Raw genomic sequence first — 21,817 nt, forward strand, 5'->3', positions numbered from 1 at the left:
AGGGAAAAACTCGGATGTCTTATCCTTGCCTCGTGAGTAGAGCTCCAGTGAACTATTTCTACAAAGCTGATGTGATCAGTTCAATGAGTCGCATTCCAATCATCTTGTACATAGACGTAATTTGAAGTGATCAATCAAAGCTTGAAGAAATGGTGGTATGAATAAAAACAGCAGTCGGAGATGATGACAAAGAAATCTTAGAAATTGAGCCATTGCATGTTATCGGTTCTGGTAAAGATTTCTTGTTTATTACTATATATCTGTTCTGTACATCCTAGGGCCACTTTATGGTAATACAGCATATTACGATGGAGCATGATATTGAGCTTTAAAGCGATAGAGAGTTTTTCAAGAGACGTGAAGGCACTACCTGAATTCAGTAAGATAATCCCAGTAATATAAATTGATAAGTAGATGACAATATACGAACAAAGTCATGGAATAGCTATGTCACTATTTCACCTTGGTTGAAAGATGAGGCCGGTGTGATTGTATCCGGGCTGATTAGGACAAAATCAATCATTGAGCTATTAAGAATATTTGTGGTAGCCAACCGGCTGGTCTCCTTGGGTAGAACTTTCGACTATTTATTTAGATTAAAATAGTTTCTCTACTATTCAGGACTTCGGTTCATGGGGATTTCGTTCACTTCTGTTGTCTAATCCAGTACTGGAGCCTTTCTTTGCGTTATGCGATATCACAAGGCACGTCTCTGGGTGAAATCGCTTAGATTATCTTGGTACAAGATGAGTCAAGAAGAGCAAGGACGAAAAGAAATGAATATTGCTCATAGCGAGTAGGCGGTTTCAAAGATTGTTTATCATCACAAGCCAAGGTAGTCATGGAAGCAAGGTAGCAATTGATTAGCAGATGATCAGCAAGACCGCTCGGCGAATAAATCGAAGGGCCACCTCCAGGTCTATGCCTGAAGGTGATATAAAGCTCAGTTACTAGAGGTCAAACATGACCGTAACTAGTAGACGGGTGCATTTAGAGGTAAGGCCTCTAGTGTATCACTCACCAGAAATATACCCTTGTACCCTCTTTGGCGACTACCCTACGACGCCAAGCCACAATATTGACGGAACACCATGCCATTAAAATTATTTACATCCTTCATTTTCACGTATGTCTTTTATCTCCTAGTACTTGTAACAGTACAAAAGGGAGAAGAATAAAAAAAGAACAAGCCGAGAAATTTCAAAAAAAGAAATCCTTTTTAGCATCTACAAGTTTCGATCTTGTGACCTCCAGGTCGCACTGGCGAATCACATTTGAATGTGATTGCCATATGAGCCTGGCGCTATTCCACTTAGCTAAGATGCTTTATTTCTTGTTAGAGACAGTTGAGATTGTTAGATATTACGAGTTTGCTTGATAGTGTTGGTTTGAGTCAATGTGTGACTCAAGAGAAGGCGCAGCAACAAACAACAGGATGGTGACCTAGCGGCCAATCACGGGACACCCCCCTCACTCTTATCGTACAAGAATGAGTACCAAAAATCATGCAACAGAAGTGTAAGGATGGAGGGAGGCCACGGTCCGTGCTGGAATTCTACAATGCTTGTGTGACATGATGCAAACATTTATGTGTGACAAATGATCTACAAAGGCCGTGGATTTTCGATACTTATCATTATTCAGTCGATCCTGTGTTAAGACTGCAATGCAAACTTCATGGTCTGGAGTTCAGTCTACTCTATGTTGAGACTGTGATACAAACTTCATGGTCTGTACAATCTGCCGAAGATGGCCGAGAAGATGGTATCATATCAACGAGCTTTCTAAGCAGCGCTTTTCACGCCACTTCTGCGGCCACCCTTGCTACCACGGCCATGTCGATTCTTACCCATCGGGATTCTAGCCACAACAGAAGGCAGAAGATCGGCAACCTTCTCACCATTCTTCCAGAGCTCACCCACACCTTGCCTGCGGCCTCGTGCCTCCTTGACATACTTCAAGGGGACCACGCCTTCCGAATTGCCCTCTGTTAAGACAACACCATTGGAACTCAGCCACCATTTCATTTCGCCGTCCTCGAGACTCTTTGCGACATCGACAAAGACAAGGACTTCGGCATCGCTTCGCATGCCGCTGATGACTTTCGGTCTTTCAGCCTCCTTGGTAGCCTCCACAGCGACTTCATCGGCCTCATCATGAACCTGCGAGCCCTCTTTGCCATCCTCGGGCAGTCCTGTACCGAAGTGGACATGGGTGCGGGTCATCTTCTTCAAGCCACCACTCTCGACAATCTTGGGCCAAAATGCGAAGTAGGTGCCATGGACGACGACGTCCGGAATGTTACCAGCCTCAAGCGTAATGGGTGTATGCAGACCTTCACTATCGAGTTTGATACTATGTCCTTGATTGGCGCGAATGAGCCATTCAGCCGGGTTGGTGGAGTCCGGGTCGTCAGATCCTGGAGTAGGCTTCATGTGAAAGCGTTGCTTGGCATTGTCTGAGACGACAGCCTTGATCTCGGCGAAGGTGGGTTTGAGACTCTTCAGTCTCTGCCACTGGAGCTGTTGAGATGGTCAGTACAAGTCTCAAATCGCTGACAAAAGGCGTTCAAGAAACATCGCCGATTCTTCAATCATCATAAAAAAAGGTTTACAACGAAGAAATAAGAAAATAAAAAGCGCGGCACTGAAAATACCTATCTCCAAGAACACGAGAAGCCTCTTGGGATTTATCGCCGAGTCTCCTGTGACCACCAAAAATAAGCGGTTCTCAGTTGTCTGAAACCATGTTTCTTTGTGTTGAAATTCAAAATACTCATAATTCTTTTGTACAAAAATTAAACAAGGAAGGTAAAATCCAATATGGCTTAAATATGATACATAGCCGTCTGGTGAAATAATGTCGTAGGACAAAACGAACGGAAAAAGTTTACTTACTGCCTTGTCCAAGCGAGTAAAGCCCTCACTGTCCAGCTCGATACCAGCCTCAGCAGCCTTGTGTCGCAAAAGCAAACTGAGAGCCTTGCTTATAAGGAATTCACGGTGCTTTGAGTCGTTTGCACCGCCGCCACCAGCAGCTTTGGGCTGTCTAGGAGCGCCAGCTCCACGGCCACGGCCATCAGGCTTGCCCTTGAGGGTGAGGGTTTCCATCTGGTCTTGAGTATCTGCAAACTCGTCGTTTGCAGCCATTGTGAATTCTTGACGGTGGAGTGCGGAGTGCGTGAGCTTGTTGTGTTTGCTTGTGAGACTTTGTTGTTGGGACGTTCGTCTCAGAAGAAGTAGAAAAGGATGTGGGGTGAAGAAAGACTGAGGCGTCACAGCTGTCGCAAAAATCGTGCTGTTGAACAAACACGAGTATGGCAAGCGTGCAGATACTCGGGATGGAATATGTGCAGCCAGTCTGAGATGGTTTTCACAGGATCTGCATCGGCGATCCACAGTGTGATGTCTATTTTGTTGTGGTGTTAGCCAAGTGAATATAAAACTGAAGGTGACGTGAAGCTTGGGCAGCGTTTGTAGTGGCACAATTTAGAGGGCTAAAAAAAGCTCCTAAAAAGTATTATCTGACTAACCTTAGCGTGCAACCAATCCGTGCTTTCCAGCAAGCCCGAGTCACAAATTTATATGCAGAGGGGACTACGCGGGTATTATTGTAGTTTGACTCAATCGAATCATCATGATTCATTTGGTGTTTCTTATGCAGCCCAGTCTATGCTCACTGCCCATTTCATCCATATGTACACTCGAAAAGTATGGTATTCATTACACCTGCTGCTAGCCATCCAGAACTTTTTATCTATACAGTATATTGATTCCATCGAATGCTGACCTGACGTGATGAGAAACTCTGAAACCAGATCCTGGTTACAGGGGCGTTCTTACCGATCCGGAATCTTATACACACAAAGTCAACCAATTCCTTGACTGACCTCGCCCGAAAATGGGAACCTCGTTTGGTATAAAGCGACCTAGGCTGACCAAGTATATGGTGCCTTTTCCTGCCTTCCCCTACACATATTTACATGTTTCAATTATGATACAAAGTAATGACGAATGCTGACGCTGACCCCTCCAACAAAGGAACATATGAAATGTCTTGCAAGATGTGGGTATTAAGGACAATAATGAAAAGGGCAATCCAAGGCAAGGTTTCCCTGCAATAACTCCTGAATGATGCATGAACGTCAATGTCGTTTCAGGTGTCTCAACAAAGGAAGATCTATTTTATTACACATTTATGAGTGCGCGTAATTGTCGTGTAAATCGTTATCGATATCCGCCGGGTTGCGCGGTTACCGAGTTGTTCAGCATGCTTTCTCTTCTCCGAGAAATGCTGCTGGTACGCGAATGTATGTTGCTATGGGCGAAAGAGAAAGATCTCTGGCCACGTTCTTCCGCCAGCTTTTCAGCGATATTATTGGCCTCGCGATCCGGTGTAGTCCTCTCCAAGTATCGCCGAGTGGCAAGACTACTATTTGTAGATGGTTGGATAAGACGAGTAGTGACAGTGGACGAGCCTAATCGCCGTCTTGGGAGTGCAGAGTTACCCAGAGAAGTCGTTTCGATAGAAGGAATCGGGATCTGTGGGTTGAAATCGCGCGTCGCTGGAGGGCGACCGGCAGTGAATTCAGTAATTGCCCTTGAAGGAGCTCTGAATCGAGCCGTAGGCTCTTCCTCCTCGGTATCATAGGTGCCGCGACGTGTCCTTAATATCGAGGTCCGGCGGCCTGAAATTTCCTCAGGCTCTTCAGTTCCAGCACGGCGATTTCGAAACAGCAATGAGGATTGGCGCCCAGCCATACTCTCCGGTTCTTCGGTCCCGGCTCTACGGGCACGAGGTATCAACAATGACGTTCGGCGACTGGGAATATCGGAAGGTGAGCTAGGAATTTGAGAAGAATACCGAGCGCTTGGGCTGGGAAGAGCACTATTCAAGAGCATGCTGCTACGCCTCTCCTCAAGTCGTGACATTGCTCTGGGGCTAGGAGCAGCGGATGCCGGACTGCGATCCAGTAGAGCACTCGGGCGACGTTGCGCTCCGGCATTGGAAAATCTCATAATCGTCGGACTGGCGATAGATTCTTTCTCTGGAATCGGTACAGTAACTTCCAGCTGCTTGACTTGGGCAGCGTTCTCACTGAGTGCAAGGCAAAGTTCCGTGAGACTGCGACAAATGCCTTCCGTTTTCCTCCTTAGTTGCCTATCGGTTACAGCAGGAGTGCCAACATTGCTAACAGCGCTCGACACGGGGCCTGGCTCGCCAGCTTTACCAAGCATAGTCGAAAGCAGCATAACCTCAGAAGCTGCGCTTTCCAAGGCGCTATAAACATCTGGTGCCAAGAAGGGCTTCGATTTTGTCATGGCGGCTTGGAGCAGAGGCTGGGTTTCCTTGTACCCGTACGACGAAGAGACAGTGCTAACGTTATCTGCTTGAGCAACTGCACTCCCAGAGCTGCGCTTAGGAGACCCAGACATTGTTGTGGCGTTGGTATTGGCAGTTGGCGGCCGTTCATCCGTTGCCCGGGAAATGGCAGCCCCTGACGTGGCCGGAAGCTTTCCAGTCAGTTCAAGTCGGTGAATCCGCGACTTGAGGTCATCAAGCTCATCCCAAACCGTAGACGGTGCTGCTGTTGAGTTCGACGATTCCGTATGGTGATCACCCTGTGGTGTGTCTTGTTTTTGAAAGTCCACAGATTTGGGCACCAGGGGCGAAGAATTAAAGGTGCGACCAGAGCTTATACCAGAAGTCCTGATAGAGGACATGCGCGAAGGCATTGCAGTGGCGTTATCTGTAATAGACTGCCTCCTACGACCATATGCAGAAGTTGAATCTGTAGACGCATCCTGAAAGGTGAGAGTGCGTGGAGTAAGCGTTGATGGTTTGGTGCCGGCACCCTTCACCTCGGAGGTGTTTCCGCTTAGAGGACTTCGATACGTCAAAGCCCTTGCTATTCCCCCGGCTGACTGCCCGTCGGTAACAGTCTTTGACCTCGGACTGTCTTGCTCAGACAGACGACGAGATAAATCAGGTGGAGACATGGGTTGGTAAGTCGGTATCACAGAAGACAGTGGTCGTCTATGTGTAGATTTTATGACTCGTGCCTGCTTTCACGTTAGTAATGGTGCTGCAAATATAACTATTATATCGACAGTATTAACTACGAGATGGTACGGCAATGGTGGCAAGTGCCTGGCAAGAGTTGGAATAAACTAGTGAGGCTAAACCGCCTGAGCGCAGCCATCTGAGGGGAGGCGCCGATCCCATTGCTGGCGCGGCAGACTAAGACCCTGACCGTTGAAGGGTCCGGTCAGGACGAAATGGACATGGATATGGGGGAAGGTTTGAGGGCAACTCCAAGAGTGTGTGGGAACCGCTATTGGGTCGTGCACGAGGAAAAAAAAGGCTTCGGACATGGGGATATGAGGCGCTGGGCGTACTCACAGCTGCGCTTTGAGGCTCTGGTTCTTCACGCGCCATCTTCAAAAATACGTCGCCGCTGTCGTCTGCATCCATTGGTTCGGTAGCAGAGTCGGGTGGTGTTGCTTCGTAGCTATCGCTTTCGCGCCTGCCTTCCAGCGCCTTTAGAGTTGAGTCGCGGTGGCCAGGATCTTCCTGACTGTCGTCGTAGATACTGGGGGACCGTAGGCTTATATCCAGTCCTAGACTCTGTCGGTCGCCAGAAGATCGGAACTTGCGAATTGGTGGGATTTTAGCCGTTCCCCCTGAAGAAGGCCTAGAAGTCAACGAGGGCCGGTAAGATACAGGTGGTCGTCGTGTTATGGAACTTCTTTTCCCATCCGAATCTGTTCTCTGCAGGGCTTTGGGCAACAATAGTTCCCGTTGTCCTGACGCGCTCGCGCTCCTGACTTGGTCGCCTGGAGCGCCGTTTTGACTGCCTGCAGAAGACCGTCGCCTTGATCGCAATGCGGACGATGTCTCGCTATAGGAAGGCGCCCGGCGTTGTTGAGGTCGAGTGGGCACTGTCGTCGATGCAGAGCCCGACGCAGACTGACTGGGACTGTCGGCGGCTTGGGAGTTGAGCGCAAGGGCTGTCGTCGCACCCAGCGATACGGATCGCTTGGTCAAATCGACGGGACGTGTCGCGGATGCGGATGCGGGTGCTGGTTTGGATGGGGTCTGGAATGTCGCGGCCCGAGACAAAGCTGGAACAGATTTTCTGTCTGGAGACGCGATGTGCTGGTGCGCGGTAGTCGCAATTGTGGGTGTTAGTTCGGGGGAGACGGGACCGTGGTAACTGTTCTGTTGCCGAAGCTGGAATTGCTGGCGGGGGGGGCTGTTGTTATTATCTCGCGTGGTGTTGCTATCTTGACTGGTTTCTCTCAAGGCATGCAAATGCAATGCTGCGCGTGGTCGTGCCGCGTCTTGGTCTTGGTCTTGGTCTTGACCTCGATCCTGACTCGGACTGGGATTGGGATTGGGATTGGGACTGGCGTCAGCATCCGTGTCAAAAGGTGAGACAGGCGAAGGTGGAATTCCGGTGCCCTGGTTCAGCAATGACGGGAGCGCCAAACTCTCTTTGCGCAAGTCTGCAAAGCGAAAAGCGGGTAGTTTGGATGAGCTGTGGTTTTGACGATGGCTATGCCAATTGTTGTTTGTGGTCAAGGACGGCGAGAAATCGAAATGGAATTTCTGCTGCCCGGATTCGTCTGTGTCAGTGCTTGCGTTGAGGCCTGTCTGAGCATGAGCAGCATTGTTCCGTGTTTCTGCTGCCATGGTCAAGGTTCTTGCCTGTGTTTCCAGGTCAAACAGCATAAATGGCCCCCAGTTCGTCCCACTCAGGGCCTTCGAAACCTCGGACGAATTTCTGAGCTATCGCTTCGACCGTCGCTGTCCAATGACTCTCTCATAAGTGACCTGTGGTGAGATTTCTCTTCTGAAAATCTTGGTCGGTGGTAGGTAGATTGGCCATGCGATGAATTTGGAACAACATTCAAGAGCCAAGCTGCAACCCCTATCCCACGTATGTCGAAGTCGGGTATTTTCCGTCAAAGTGCGCTGCGGTTGATCGGGTTGAGGCTTGCACAGGGTTGCACTGCTATCCAAGTCCAAAATGAGTGGATGCGCACTCTGCCCCCGTTTCCGCGAGATCAGGGTACGGTACGGATGGTCAAAAAAGCTTCTACTCTGAAACAATACCAAAAGTGACAGACCTTGGGCATTGGGGGGAGAATAAGCAAAGAAAACAATCAAAAGAAGAAGCGTCGAGTTGATCGCATTGAGCTCCGAGTCCTTGTACATACGTGAAAGTCGAATTGGGGCCCGCGTCTGCATGCATGGGTAAAGAGAGCCAGTCACTGGTTACTCTGGTAGGGCCACCGCAAGACCGTGACCGCGTAGAAGCCAAATAGAGAGGCCGGTCTTTGAGGGGTCCTCAAATCCACTATGACCGTGTTGGCTAAACGTTCGTCGAAAGGGTCAACGGCTTCCTTTCCACTATCCCTGGAGCAGGATCGCGCAGAGCTTCTAAGTTAAGTTCAAGGGAAAGAACGTAGGAGGATTTCTCAAGCTTCAAACAACATGGCTGGGGTGGGGGTTCAAATGGGACGCTGCATCATCATCATCATCATCATCATCATCATCATCATCATCATCACCACCACCTCCTCCGGCTGCAGTGACGATGTCTTTCCGGCGAATGCGCTTGGTTTCGTTGGAGGTCGCCCAGCGTTTCCACATCGTCAGACTTGAGTCCATTTCCTAGATGCCACATGGACAACTGTGTGTGGGTCTATATTTACCTGTCTTGAGCCCATAAGTGACGCTACGAAAAAGCCGACGTGGATCACGCGCAGCATTCATTCCCGGTTCATAATGTGCTTAACAAATTTCGCTAAACCAGCCATCATATGGCCTACTGTAAGCTTTACTTAGTCTAGACGACGCTTTCGAGTAGTACGTAGAGCGGCACGACACTCGGGTAGAACTGATAACTCAAATTTTCAGTACTGAAAAACTTTAGCAATATGTGCGTTCATATAAATGTACTCTCCTTGCATGGCTCCACAAATTGTGATGTGAGAAATCTCCTGCAAGACGCTTTGTCGCATAAACATAGAGCCTATCAGGATCCCGAATTGGAATTGACCAGGAGGTTGGTTGGGTCTTCGTTAAACTACCCGTGCCTTAGCCCGACCAGGGTCTTCAGGAGGATGGTTGGGATTCGGAGGTTGTTGCAAGCAAGCAACAAAAGATGAGGCTCTGTTCTCTGCGACTCCAAACCATAATACCTGATTTATGACGAACCCGTTGTTGCAATCACGGCGCAACCAGTGACCGCGGAATCTTGTTCTCGCAAGGTTTAGCTTCGTGACACTGATGTAAGCCGCATGCGTACTCCCTCTTTGCAAAATACAGACGGCACAACAGCTGTCAGTTCAGTGTTGCACGACCCTCAAACCCGAAGTTGGCCCTGCAGGAAGTTGCATAGGGGTCTGCAGATGCAATTTCTCGCGCCGATATCACCGGAGCACGATATATCGATCACGGAGCGAGATCCGTGGTCCACCTCTCTCAGCTTGATCCACCACTGCACTGCTTCTGACTTGCAGGAATGGTACAAGCCGCTGCGCAAGTGCTCAAATGCCTAGCCAATGCACCAAGTTATAGTTTTAATATGGATCAAAGCTTGCTCGATGCTCCATCAACCTCTGAAGTCTAAACGCGCCGCATCACACATTATGCATATTGAGGCCAATCTGCAAATATATATGTCACTTGGCCAGCTTTTAAGGGCCGTTGTTATGCTTGAATAAGCCCTACATTAACACAGTCAGCGTCCCGTCTCCGGGGTCGGAATCTTATTGGCAAGATGTGGCCACAATAAACAACACACGCTATTATAGACTTCCACTACTACCGGTATGGAAAGATTAGCCCATATTATATCGCGATCCACTACCAAACTGATCCTTGGTAACCTCAGGATCGCCCAGATTGGCGCGCTCTTGGATGTCAGCTAAGGTCTCATCGCTAGACGTTAGCAAATGGGATAGGCTTTACTGTAAAATAGGGCTCATGGTTTTGGACGTCTTTCATCAGATAGATCACACAGTGCTTAATCACACATGGCTTCAGGTGGTCATAAGCAAGGGATACGTTGGTGCGTCGTTTTGGTTCATGCATTTAATTACAGGCTGCCTACTTTCCACCCACTATGAACTAGTGTGTTGAATCCGAAAGCAGATGCCAGATATCAATGAACCAGAGATACAAATCATGGCTTGGAGGGTGATCTGGTGTGAAAAACATAACCCTCAGGCACTCCGGAATGTGTAAGAATCCATCGGCAAACAATTTGAGTACTGCAGCCTTAGATATCCTTTGGCTTCACATCATCGGTAACATGGCTAACATCGTTCTCAGAGGAGGTCTCGTAGAAGGTCTCAGAGGAGGTGTCCTTAGTGTTCTCGTGAACGTTCTCATGAACGTTCTCATGACCCTCAGCTTCATGATCACTGATGACCTTGGGTTGAGTCTTCATCTTCTTGATGTTCTTCGAGTTGGGTGCATCGAAACCTTCGGCTTGACCCTCGCCCTCGCCCTCGTTATTCTCATCCTCGTTGCCAGCGGTGGCAGGAGCACTGCGCTTCGGGCGACCACGGGGCGGTGGTGTGGCACCATCCATGAACTCTTCTAGCCAAGTGCTACGGAGCTTGGCCCAATGTAGCCTGAATAAACGATGTCAGAACACGTGAATAGGATGTAGAGTAGATATTGAGGCATACTTGAGGCTTTGTGTGGTCTTGCTGGGGTACTGCTTATTGAATACCTCAGTGATAGATGCCCAATCGGCAGCTCTCATCAAGGGATCTTTTTGGTGCAGAACAGCTAGGACGAAGTCGGTATTGACCACGTGGGGCCAGATCTTGCTGTCCTTCTTGTCCTGGTCTTCGCCAGCGTTGCCAGCGGAGTTGCTCGAGGCCATTGCGTAGTCCTCTGGATGCTTGCGTGCGAAATTGACTGGTTTGTAGCGCGAGTGAGGATGAATGTTTTTGAATTTGTCAGAGGGGTAAAAAGGTTGGTTGCCTGGAGGAAGCGAACAAATAACGGGGGTTTATTTCTGATGAAAGAAACCCTTGCGACCTTGGTGGACGCTTTTGATGAAGGAAGGCACTCTTTTTTGCGGCTTCCCTCTCGTGAATTTATTTTGGAGGGAATGTGTTGTTGTCTTGATTGAAAGTAATTTTTCATGGGAAGGTCCTCTCCAGAGCAGAGCATGTGTAGTCGCCGATTATATCAAGACAGAGCATGTAAGATCGCCGATTATATCAAGACAGATATGTATAATCGCCAACTATACTAAAACAAGCATGTACAGACGCTGAATACACCAAAACAAATGTGTGTACTCATCGACTTGTTAAGCCAAGACATGTAATGGATGACAATTCTAAAACAGATGTGTATAATCGCCGATTGTATTAAGGTAAATATGTATAGTCGTCGACTCATCAAGATAAGATGTATATGATCGCCGAGTATATTGAGATAAGACATGTCACTGCATTATCTCAAGACTGTCCAAAATATTACACCGAGAGCTTATGTTATCATTTTGGTTTATTATGATTCAATCCTAAGAAAATCTCAGAAGCGCCACTAGAGCCATTGACGATCTCAGTTAATATATGGCTTACAATGCCGTGGTGTGACATGAAGTAGTGGCTATATCATCTACTTTACGTTATCACAAAACAAGTTTACTCCAAGCATAGTGCTGGCCACAGATTCCATTACCAATGCTTGCCGTGCCCAAATCAAATGAGGACGTGTTCGTCCTTCTCGCCAAGATGGAGAGATACCATAGGGACAAATCAACAGTGACGATGTCCAGCCTTATCGATATTCGTCAGACCAACCCACGCCTTGAATAAGGCGCCAGAAGGTCTCTGTTCTGGCCTTTAAAGGCACTGGAAAAGTCTATGATTTAATAAGGCACAATCAACATAGAGGCACAATCACCGGGGAGACGTAATCATCGGCGAGGCACAATCATCGGGGAGACGTAATCATCGGCGAGACACAATCAATGAGGAGTCATGGGCAAGATCTCACATGTTAATTTTAGTAAGCTAGCTGACAAGGGAGATACCACAGTCACTCATTCAATTCTGAAATATTTTGCTTTTGCGCATTCTCATGTCTTATGCTTTGTTCTTAAGGAGAAAGCGTCGGGGCCGAACAACTTTGCCAATATGAAGCCCACTATACTTAGATTTATTATTGTTGATTTTCCACAATGAATCACCAATTTCCTTTAATCGTGAGAGTTGCCTAGAGAGAATTCTATAGATGTGAACAAGCCGGCCACTAAGAAACAAATATCGCGAGGAAGCGTTAGCGTCTTCTAATATTAGTATCATAATGTTTTAAACATTATACCGATTATAGCTAAGCAAGAAAAGGACTGCTACACTAGCAAAGAACTTATTGAACACATATCAATATATAACGTTGTTACTTCTTCTCAGATTTGGGTGGTCTAGAATTTCTTCTCTAGCTAATGTCTTTAGAGACGCTCCTTCCTGATATATCATAAATCTCCCTTTTCGATCTCTCTCAGAATTGATGGGCACTGTTATCCTTTGATTAGAAGGTTTACAGCATTTTAAATGCCAAAATAGTGATAGAAATTTACATTTTTGTGTATATTTCTTTCATGTTAGCCTAAGCTGAACTACAGCGGCGTTATGAGTAAGGATTATCATATTCGAGTTGAGGGACTTCATTGTCGTAGTAGTCGTAAGGGATAGTCAATACCAGAAACCCGGAGAGATAGGAATGGGCAAGAAGGGAGACAGTCCTCATAAAATTCGAAGCTGTACCACGCTGTTTGACCCCAGGTGATAAACACCGGGCCACAGTTTGACCGACTATTCCATGGCCTAGGCTAGTAATCATATAAGCACGCATATCCCAGTAGTGATTGTCGCACAAAATTGCGATACGCTGGTAACAGTTTATGAACAATCAAATCGCGATATAGCTGAAGAATTATGTACTTTTGGACTGGAGAGAACCATGCTTGTTAATAGATTGTCAAGTTGTTATTGAAGTTGGTTCTCTTTGGTAGTGCTGCTTCCAGTACAAAGAACAGTATGCTTAAACAGAGAGGTTTGGAACGTTACATTTGCTTTTCCCGGAGGCTTACCATGTCAAGTTTTTCTGTTAATGATACCGAGGCTTGCATGTCCATCTTGTCTTTATTTGCATTCTAATTGAGACGATATGATGTATGACTGGCTTTACTGTTGAGCTGTGGTCTAGCCACGACGTGCTCAATGTCATACCCTGAATATAAGACACCGGGGTGAAAAGGCGTGATTGGTTCGATTATGATCAGACATTGAACTACTCTCTTGTGAATATGAGGTCAATTCGTCACATATCTATCAGTGATCTTTGGCTCTTGCTAGGCAATAATTAATTTGAAAAAACAGTCTTCTGCATCCAAGGATGGCAAAGCGAAAGGCTAACACCACATAGTAATAATCTACACAGAAGGTCACATCGTAACTAGTCATTGGCTTTCCTATCTCGAGAATTATAAACATACTGGATTGGCATTGCTTGGCCACAAGGGTCATGAGGGGATGGAGCTACAAGTGAGGCAAAGCAGCTCCAAGTGCGGGTCTGAGATTGTGAGTATTTGCAATGCTCACAATTGCAAACAAAATCAATACATTCCTGGAAAGTTGGAGTGCTTAGTTGCGTCGATACGCCTTGAACAATCATCCGAGGCATTGTAGTATAGCATGCGCTCAGAACTGCTTATTCCAAGCAACTGTGAGAGAGCGTATGGCAGTGATTACGCAAGTCTCGACCTACGGCTCCGGATCGTGAGTCATCGGATATGGTGCGTGTTATGTGCAGCTGTGGCTGAGAATGAAGTGACAAGTCGTGGACCAGAGTCTCAGAGACAAGAGCGTTATATCAAATTATCCAAATGACACAGCTTAGGTGTGTACATTGTCACTGAGTTCCTCCCCTTAGTCCAACCACGGACTATAGTATTTGGAACTGCTTTCAGGGTCATTCATTCTCGTAAGATGTACAATTCAGACAGGCCTAGAATCGTGATTCATGCTTCCCCACAGGGGTAGGTAAGTGATGCTGAACAGCGAACACCAACTGATCTGATCGTTGGGGTCCGGTAACTAGTTGGGGTAGTTTGGCCAAGTGCATCTCTGCGTCTTGGGCCGTCGTCCGTTGAGCCTGCAAGCCGCGGGCCAACTTGTTCCACTTGCTGACTAGGACTTCAGTATGGGCTCGGTTGGACGAAGCGAGTTTATTTGCACTTGGGATGAGCAGGCACTGGGAGCAGGCTCGGGTTGGTCGGTTCAGCGTCGTAGCGGTGAATTTCGTGTCTCCAAGAACGAGGGGGTCCAACCAGAGAGCGGGCAAATTATGGGGATCCGGCTGTTTCAGATTTTGGCGCCAAGTTGCAAAGATGCAGACTAAAACAGCAGGAGGTACTTAAGTGGAGAATGCGTCTTTGTGCTGTTTTCATCCCTCCATAGGTTGGAAGTGCGCATTGCCGCCGCTGTACCACGTAAAATTCCACCGCTAGTCTGGTGACCTTATTAGATGAACGATGCTGAAATTCCTACTTGAGTAAAGAAAAGCCGTGACCATCCTGTGTAGATGACCTGGCCCGGAGTATAACCTTTAAAGTTTGATATGATAGGATTCGGAGATGAAGGTTGATCTTTTCCTCTTGAAAAATACGAGACGCATGGAGTTGGCTTTCTAGCAAGGAATCAGATTCCGTGTATTCCTACCTGCCTCCCTTGACGATATGGATCGCGCTTCGAACACCTGATTGTGAGGCCGCATTTACCGTCGATGATGAAGCCTTGTGACATGACAACATGGCATCAGTCTTGTATGTTTCGTTTCAAGTCACCACCTCCAACAAGTGTTGACAGCCTTGTGTAATGTTCGACGTTGATCGAACCAGGGGGGTTAGAGATGCGGCTCCTTTCATTTTAACTGAGACAAGTAGTCAACGCAAAACCTGGCTCTTCGGACGTAACAATGCAACGTCAACGATATGGCAACCGGTGCAGAACCCAAGCACCGAGGCACGTGAGGTGGTGGAGAGCTTCATCCATGTCTGTATCGAGTCTGGAGATCCGGGGTTCGTTGTTGATGGAGGTTGAGTTATGCTCCGCTTGTTGTCTGGCCGAGCCACAGTAACCTTGTGTCGGTGCTCCCGTCATCAAACCAACGTCAGTTCGTTGCGTGTTCGTTTGAGGCGCGAGAATATTTCTTGCGAGATTACGCATCAGTTATTTTTGGGCTACAAAGTGTGGAATCCTTTGTTCAATTTATGGGTGCTACCGAGACCAGAAAGGATCAAGGTTTGGTGGTTATTGAAACGAAGTTTGGATCTCGACAAGCATGTCGCTCCTGTCTTCACCAACTTAGTCTACCGCGGGACAGTACCACTCGTCCGTTGTTAAAAAAAAAAAAAAAGATAAAAAGACATCCGACGATGGCATCATAGAAGCTTAGCACCTGTTTTACATTGTTTGGAAATGTCCGTGTAAACAACACTTGTAGCCTTCCAAGTTGCTTGCGGTTGTTTGAGCTTGAATCACACAGACACCTTACCACAGTTACTGCCACGCATGGGCAATACGAGACTGGAGCAATTTAAGTCTTAGCATCACACAGACCAGCAGCAGGACAGTGACAACCCTAAACTGTCTTTGATCTGACCAGACTGACGGGTCTCTGCGCAACGCGATAAGCAAGGCTAATGTGTAGTGATTATTTTTTTTGTTCATAACGGTGTGACACTATGTATCAGAGCCCATAGTTGCTAGGACTACAAGAATACTACCAACACTGAAGGAACGCTTTAGGACTATTTTGCATATTGCGAGTATTTGAGCATTCCTAGACAATTCCACAACTCCTGCATGGCTAGGCTAGAGGACAAGTTTTATTTCCTCATTCCTGTAAGGCTGGGAAACCACGTCTACGAATAGCGTGCAATTAGTATTTCGGTTACACAGATGGAGCACTTTCAATCTCGGGCACGGGACAATATTAATCGTGCATGATTATATGAGTTGGACCCATCGACTGACGCGACTAGTACTTTTAAGTGCCTCCAACGCTGTATAGGAAAATCGCAATTTTACGATTCTGGAACTGGCCTACTCAGCCTCATGAGTGCGTTTCGGCTACGTCAAATGGGTGTCGAGAGATCCGAGTAAAGCACAAGAGAAAATATGACTGCTTTGCAAATCGTTGACCAATTCAAGGGTGAAAAGTTGCATGCGGTCTTGTGGTTTTCTAATAAAGAATCGCCTTTTTTGATATTTACTCGTGTGGTCGCCGTTTTAGGACCCTTTTTTTTTTCTTCCCATTTATTATATTACTAAATTACCAGCGATCCGAAGCAGATCCAGAAGCCGACGCGGCGAATCTCCATGACCGCAAGCCCGCCAACCCGCTTCGTTCTGCAGAGCCATGGCTTGGACCAGCTAGGACCTCCTGCACTAATCTACACTAGACGCGTGCCATGATTGGTGAATCGAAATTATCAGCTGCAATGACCGGGTTGAGACAGGCTTTTCTGATTCGCCGAGCTCGCGCTGGCGGCGGTCTATTCTTAGAAAGCGACCAAGAATCCCCGTTCGCTTCGTTTCGCAAACACCAACCCACAGGGGGTGTAGCCACTCACAGGCCGCTGGTGTGCACTGGAACGCTTGGAGGGCAAGGCGATTTTCTGCGAGAACGAGTGCGCAACCGTCCATCCACCCATACAACTTTAAGTGCCCGCTTTACGCAATGCGACTTGAGCCCTCCCCCCAACGGAGAGTTAGTTGGAGGGGAAGACGGTCGAGACTTTCCGGAGAGGAGACAGCTGTAGCTGAATAGAGAGAATGTCAATATGAGGGCTTCTTGGAGGCGTGTGCGTATGCCCACCGCAGGAGAAAAGGCATGTAGTTAGAGCAGATCAGCACTGCGAATACTTACCAAGTATGTAGGGTCTCCGATCTTGATGCTCGCCGTTTCCCAATCCGCAGAGGTACCGTACCCTGGGGGGCCAAGGTAGCACTGCTGGGGGCTCCAAGGCTCAGGTGGGTACCGGTAGGTCTCTGACACAGCCATTATCCGCAGTGGCTGTACCCCAGCTGTACCGGCTATTGTCGCAGAGGCTACCTAGCGAGATGCCATTGATGGACATTGGGCGGACGATTGATTCATTGCTTGCTTGATTGATTGATTCAAACCCAAACCACAGCGACTGGCGTCCATTGCTGCCGCCCGCTTGTTCAGTTCACTCTGTCTTGCCTATCGTGTCGCTGCTATTGTATTTTATTCCCAGGCCCACAATCCACTACACACCATTAGGTACCTAGCCATCCATTCGGAGTAGAGCAGAGAGACCTCGCACCCCTTCCCTTGTCTATTGTACACTCCCCCAAACTAACCTGAACTTAGAAACCTCGACCATCTTTCTCCAGGCTCCTTCGTCTTTTGTTACTTGGGACCCAACCGCTTCCTTCTCCCTCCCCTCAAACATCTCAACACATCACATTCTTGCCGGGTGTCTTGTATCGCCAACCGCCGCACTGCCCTCTACTTGACCTGCCGCAAACATTCAATTCTCCCCCCCCAGTTGTATCTATTATGGGAATCCGCAGTCAAGTGTAGACCGTGCTTACACCCAATGGCTGCCGTCCGATAGTTGACGTTTGGAAACGAGACACTCCTACCCGCCAAACTTTCTCATTTTGCCCCGTAACTGCGTTCCATTCCCAATTTCATTCATTCAGTCAGTCTCTTTCAACTGCCTCCGCCACCAATCGACGTCTTGGTAGACCAGCTGTGCCGATCCTACGGGCATACCTAAAATAGACCATTGCTTAGGTGTAATACGCCGCTGCCACGACAGCAAAAACGGCAGGGCATCACTCTGCGTATTGGTCTTTTGGAGCATAGGAAGACCGACCGTTCCCATATTCCACACCGTCGGCCTGGTTCTGGCACCACCGAGACGCAAGAGAGCGAGGAGAGACGACGATAGGATTCAGCAGTGCTGTCCACCTGCCAGGCTTTGACTGCCACCATCCAACCAACCCATACCCAACCAAAGGTCGTGGTCTACTTTCCTTATTTATCAGAGCAGCTGCGAGGTCAGAGGGAAAACGTGCTACACGAACCGAAAACTGGCAGTCGTAGTGACGGTGAAAGAGCCCCGGGGAAAAAAAAAACAGAACAATCGAATATGCCGTCAGCAGCAGCGCGACGACTGTATGAGGACCAAATCCCCTCGTTCATGTCAATCATAGATTCTGAAGGGGACACAACATTAGTTGACGGATCAGACGTGGTCACCGTGGTCGACTCGAAGTACCTAGACATGGAACCAACGTGTGCGCCGCATTCGCATTTTCCTGGTGCAAACCCACAACCACAGCAACTACATCACCATCTGCACACGATGCAAATGGATCCGCTACATCGTCACAACGACAGCACGTCAACACAGAACTCTGCTGATTCGTCCCCAACGACCACTTTGACAACAGACACATCCTCACTTTCGGATCCGTCGCCATCCTCCTCCCCAGATTCCCCAATCAATCTGATACCATTGAACAACTTCCCAGGGACTTCTTTTGGCGGACTTTCATCAACAATGAATACCCTCACAGTCAGCGAGCCAAATGCCATCAACAACCACTTCCAGAGGCCTATGACCTCTCCTTCACCCAGGAGACGCAACATGAAGGGTCTCTCCATACAGCCACCATTTGCGACCTCACTTTCCACTAGTCTGGTCTCGGAGCCTTCTTCCCCATCATTCATCAAGCCACAAATCCCGGCGATGAAGCGGAAGCCAAGCCAGCTGAGCTTGAAGACAGATGGCCATGGACTTAACATTCGATCGTCAACGATTGAGATCCCCCCGTCACCAGCTATGCCGCCAATTGGATTCGCGCAAAGACGGGCTTTGAAGCACTCGACGTCTTCGCCACAGATGCTTTCTGGCATGAAATCGGCTGGTTTCGGACCTGCTGGTGGCATGACCTTTCCAACTCTCTCGGAGAGGGGACAATCTGGTCTATCTGAGATACTGCGGCCTACAAGACTAAACAGCTCATCAGGCAACAACCGCGCCTCTATAATAATGGAGGAGGATTCCTCTCCAATCCGATCCCAGCAAGCTAGCTGCGCGGCAATGGACTTTGAGCCATTCCGGGACGAGAGCGAAGCAAACGAGGACCAAAAGTCACCCGGATACCCTGATGGCCCGATTGCCATTTACGACGATAATGTCTATCTGTACCTCGAGCCGTCAGCAGAGGAGGCGTCAAAGTTCGACGTGGTGATCAATGTAGCCCGGGAGGTCCTGAATCCCTTCAACTTCATGTCTAGTGGTCAAATGTCACCCGACTCACCAATTCCTGATACGGCTGTCACATCTGACAGCTTTTCTACTGCTTTCGAATATCCCATGGACGACCGCCAGGACACGCCCACAACACCGAAAGCAACCAACCCTTTCCATGAACCAGAGTATATTCATATGCCATGGGACCACAACACCGATATCGCCTCGGATCTTATGGAGCTTTGTGAAACCATTGAGAAGCGGACAAAGGAGGGCAAAAGGGTACTGATACATTGCCAGCAAGGCGCAAGCCGATCCGCTAGTCTAATTATTGCCTACGGGCTTTATCAAAACCCTGGAATTAGCGTCAATGATGCTTATCATGCGGCACAGGAGAAGAGTCGCTGGATAAGTCCGAACATGAAACTCATGTACTGTCTTCAGGACTTTCAAAAAGAGATTGCTAAGAGGAGGATGCCTCGATCTGCCGCAGGGCTTCGAGGTGGCAAGAGCCCAACCAAGCACCGCCTCACTTTGTCCGCAAATGCTATAGACATGACACCGAAGGAACCACTATCGGCTCCATTACCTGAGGATAGCCCGAGGCAGACGGAAGCTAAGAGCCCAGAGCGCAGTCCTAAGTACGTACGCGGCAAGTCGACACCCAATCTAGAAGCTATCTCTCCTGGACCTTCATCTGCACCATCAACTTTCTCGTGGTCAGAGAAAGATGTCATGAAGAGTGCTGACAATCTCGGCACTCTTAATCTTGAGAAGCCGTTGAACGCACCCAAATTCTTCGAGCCGGTGTCGGAAAGCACTTTCCCACCTCCATCGTCATCTTTTTTCCAGCAGCCGCCTTCTGGCTTGAGACCTCCAAAGACTTCACTTGGATTCGCTCAACCCCCCAAATTGAGTTGGAAGAATGTGCCGTCGTTAGGATTTCAGCCACCTCCGTCGCCCGGGTTTCCTCCGGCACGTCAAGAATTCAAGCCTCCTCCTTCCCCAGGATTCCCTCCCCCACGCCAAGAATTCAAGTCTAATCTGTCATTGGGGTTCCCTCCTGCACGACAAGAACTGGATATCCCCCGGCAAGAGTTCAAGCCTCCGCCATCACCTGGTTTCGGCGCACATCGATTTGGTAAAGGACCGTCGAGTTTGGGTTTCTCGAGCTTGGGGTTTGGTAGCATGGATTCCTCCTTCGGTCAAATGGGTGCATCTTTCAACCATGACCATGTAGAAGAGCCCGCACAAGCTCCTGTTCATGTCACGCGGGCATTTCCTGAGGACGATGCATTGATGTCTCCAAGAGCGGAAACCATGACCAATAATCCCTTGCACGATTCATTCGGCGAGATGGCTGGTCTGAAGTTTGTCGAGGTTCCACCAACTCCACCAGCTCCGAGCGAGGGACTTTTCTCACCTAGGCAAATGGGCTTCCCACGAGACCCTTTTCAATCATTTGTAAGACCTACTCAAGTCGCAGATCCGAGAAGCCCACCCATGAAAGGAGAGGCTCCCATTGTGCGATCAATTGATGAGCTACTGGAATGAGCATATCCCAGGAGCTTGGCTCATGAAACACGACATTTTATGACATTTTACGAAGTTACGCTCGTAAAGCGTGACCTTGTATCTACTTCTATTTACTGCGACCAAATATATGCTTCTTAGAGAAGCACTTGATTACGCGGCATATACTGGCGTTGATCGCGCGTTGGTTTCGGTTAGCGACAATGGTTAGCATTGGAAATTGCTCGACCCAACACATCGTCAAGCATGACTTGGCTCATCGTTCCGGCGGCTCCATTGGCATTGCGTTTTGACCACGATACCACATCCCCACTATTCAATTATTTGGGGAAAATCAAACATCAAATTTTTTGTTTTCCTTTGTCGACATGAACGAAAATACAATCGTTAATAATATTCCCATGGATTTGGATTATCGGTGTAGCACAGCACATGACAGCATGGCACCGAAATACCCGGGACGGACTGGCTCTGGATTCTTTTCTTTTCTCCGCTGGTCTGCTACACAGCACAAATGCACGATACCTTTGCAGAAACGAGGGATATTCATTAGGGTGAGGAAGGGCGGAGGGGAATTGCGTCTCGAAAGCCCTAGTACGGGGCTAAATGTGTAATCCTAGAAAAGAAAAGGAGCTCAGGGCGGATGGAGTACAAGAGACAAATCTATTACCTCCGGTTGATCTAGGAACGGCAAGGAGGCTTCTTCACTCCGGCGTTCACACATCGGGTAACGCTGGAATGAAATGAAACGCCCCTTCATTTCTTCGTGTTGCGTAGTCGCACTCAGGAGAGGGAAGGGGCGAGATGGCGTGTGCGGTTGATGTACATAATTGAGAATAGGGGGGAAAGCAAGAAATCACCTAAACTTTGAATGGTGCCTTGTGGTGTGAATTGACAAATTCGTATCCCAGCATAATCGCAAACGTAGCTTGGTAGTAATGACAA

The 21,817-nt window shown here is 48.2% G+C and overlaps 4 protein-coding genes and 1 non-coding gene across 5 annotated transcripts; 1 reads left to right on the forward strand and 4 right to left on the reverse strand.

Annotated features, from left to right (window-relative positions):
- Positions 1-1,220: 1,220 nt before the first annotated feature.
- On the reverse strand, positions 1,221-1,326 carry BKA67DRAFT_t99. The gene has a single exon. It is a non-coding gene; the product is annotated as a tRNA-Met (tRNA).
- Positions 1,327-1,621: 295 nt separating this feature from the next.
- BKA67DRAFT_564257 (KptA family-domain-containing protein) lies at positions 1,622-3,527 on the reverse strand. The gene is made up of 2 exons (XM_046102723.1): positions 2,898-3,527; positions 1,622-2,522 (listed from the first exon to the last, which is right to left on the reverse strand). Exons 1-2 carry the CDS (start codon positions 3,147-3,149, stop codon positions 1,785-1,787), a joined length of 990 nt encoding a protein of 329 aa, XP_045958401.1. The 5' UTR covers positions 3,150-3,527; the 3' UTR covers positions 1,622-1,784.
- Positions 3,528-4,226: 699 nt separating this feature from the next.
- Positions 4,227-7,695, reverse strand: BKA67DRAFT_658454 (uncharacterized protein; the record flags this gene model as incomplete). Its single annotated transcript, XM_046107282.1, has 2 exons — positions 4,227-6,062; positions 6,403-7,695. The coding sequence occupies 2 exons, from the start codon at positions 7,693-7,695 to the stop codon at positions 4,227-4,229; spliced, it is 3,129 nt and encodes a 1,042-aa protein (XP_045958402.1).
- A 4,974-nt stretch (positions 7,696-12,669) lies between these two features.
- BKA67DRAFT_535467 (uncharacterized protein) lies at positions 12,670-13,177 on the reverse strand (the record flags this gene model as incomplete). The annotated part of the gene is made up of 2 exons (XM_046100019.1): positions 12,670-12,930; positions 13,133-13,177. 2 exons carry the CDS (start codon positions 13,175-13,177, stop codon positions 12,670-12,672), a joined length of 306 nt encoding a protein of 101 aa, XP_045958403.1.
- Positions 13,178-18,229: 5,052 nt separating this feature from the next.
- Positions 18,230-20,893, forward strand: BKA67DRAFT_518014 (dual specificity phosphatase; the record flags this gene model as incomplete). Its single annotated transcript, XM_046097969.1, has 2 exons — positions 18,230-20,081; positions 20,349-20,893. 2 exons carry the CDS (start codon positions 18,230-18,232, stop codon positions 20,891-20,893), a joined length of 2,397 nt encoding a protein of 798 aa, XP_045958404.1.
- Positions 20,894-21,817: the final 924 nt, after the last annotated feature.

Source organism: Truncatella angustata (genome assembly GCF_020726525.1).
Source record: "Truncatella angustata strain MPI-SDFR-AT-0073 chromosome Unknown BKA67scaffold_4, whole genome shotgun sequence".
Lineage (NCBI taxonomy): Eukaryota > Fungi > Ascomycota > Sordariomycetes > Amphisphaeriales > Sporocadaceae > Truncatella > Truncatella angustata.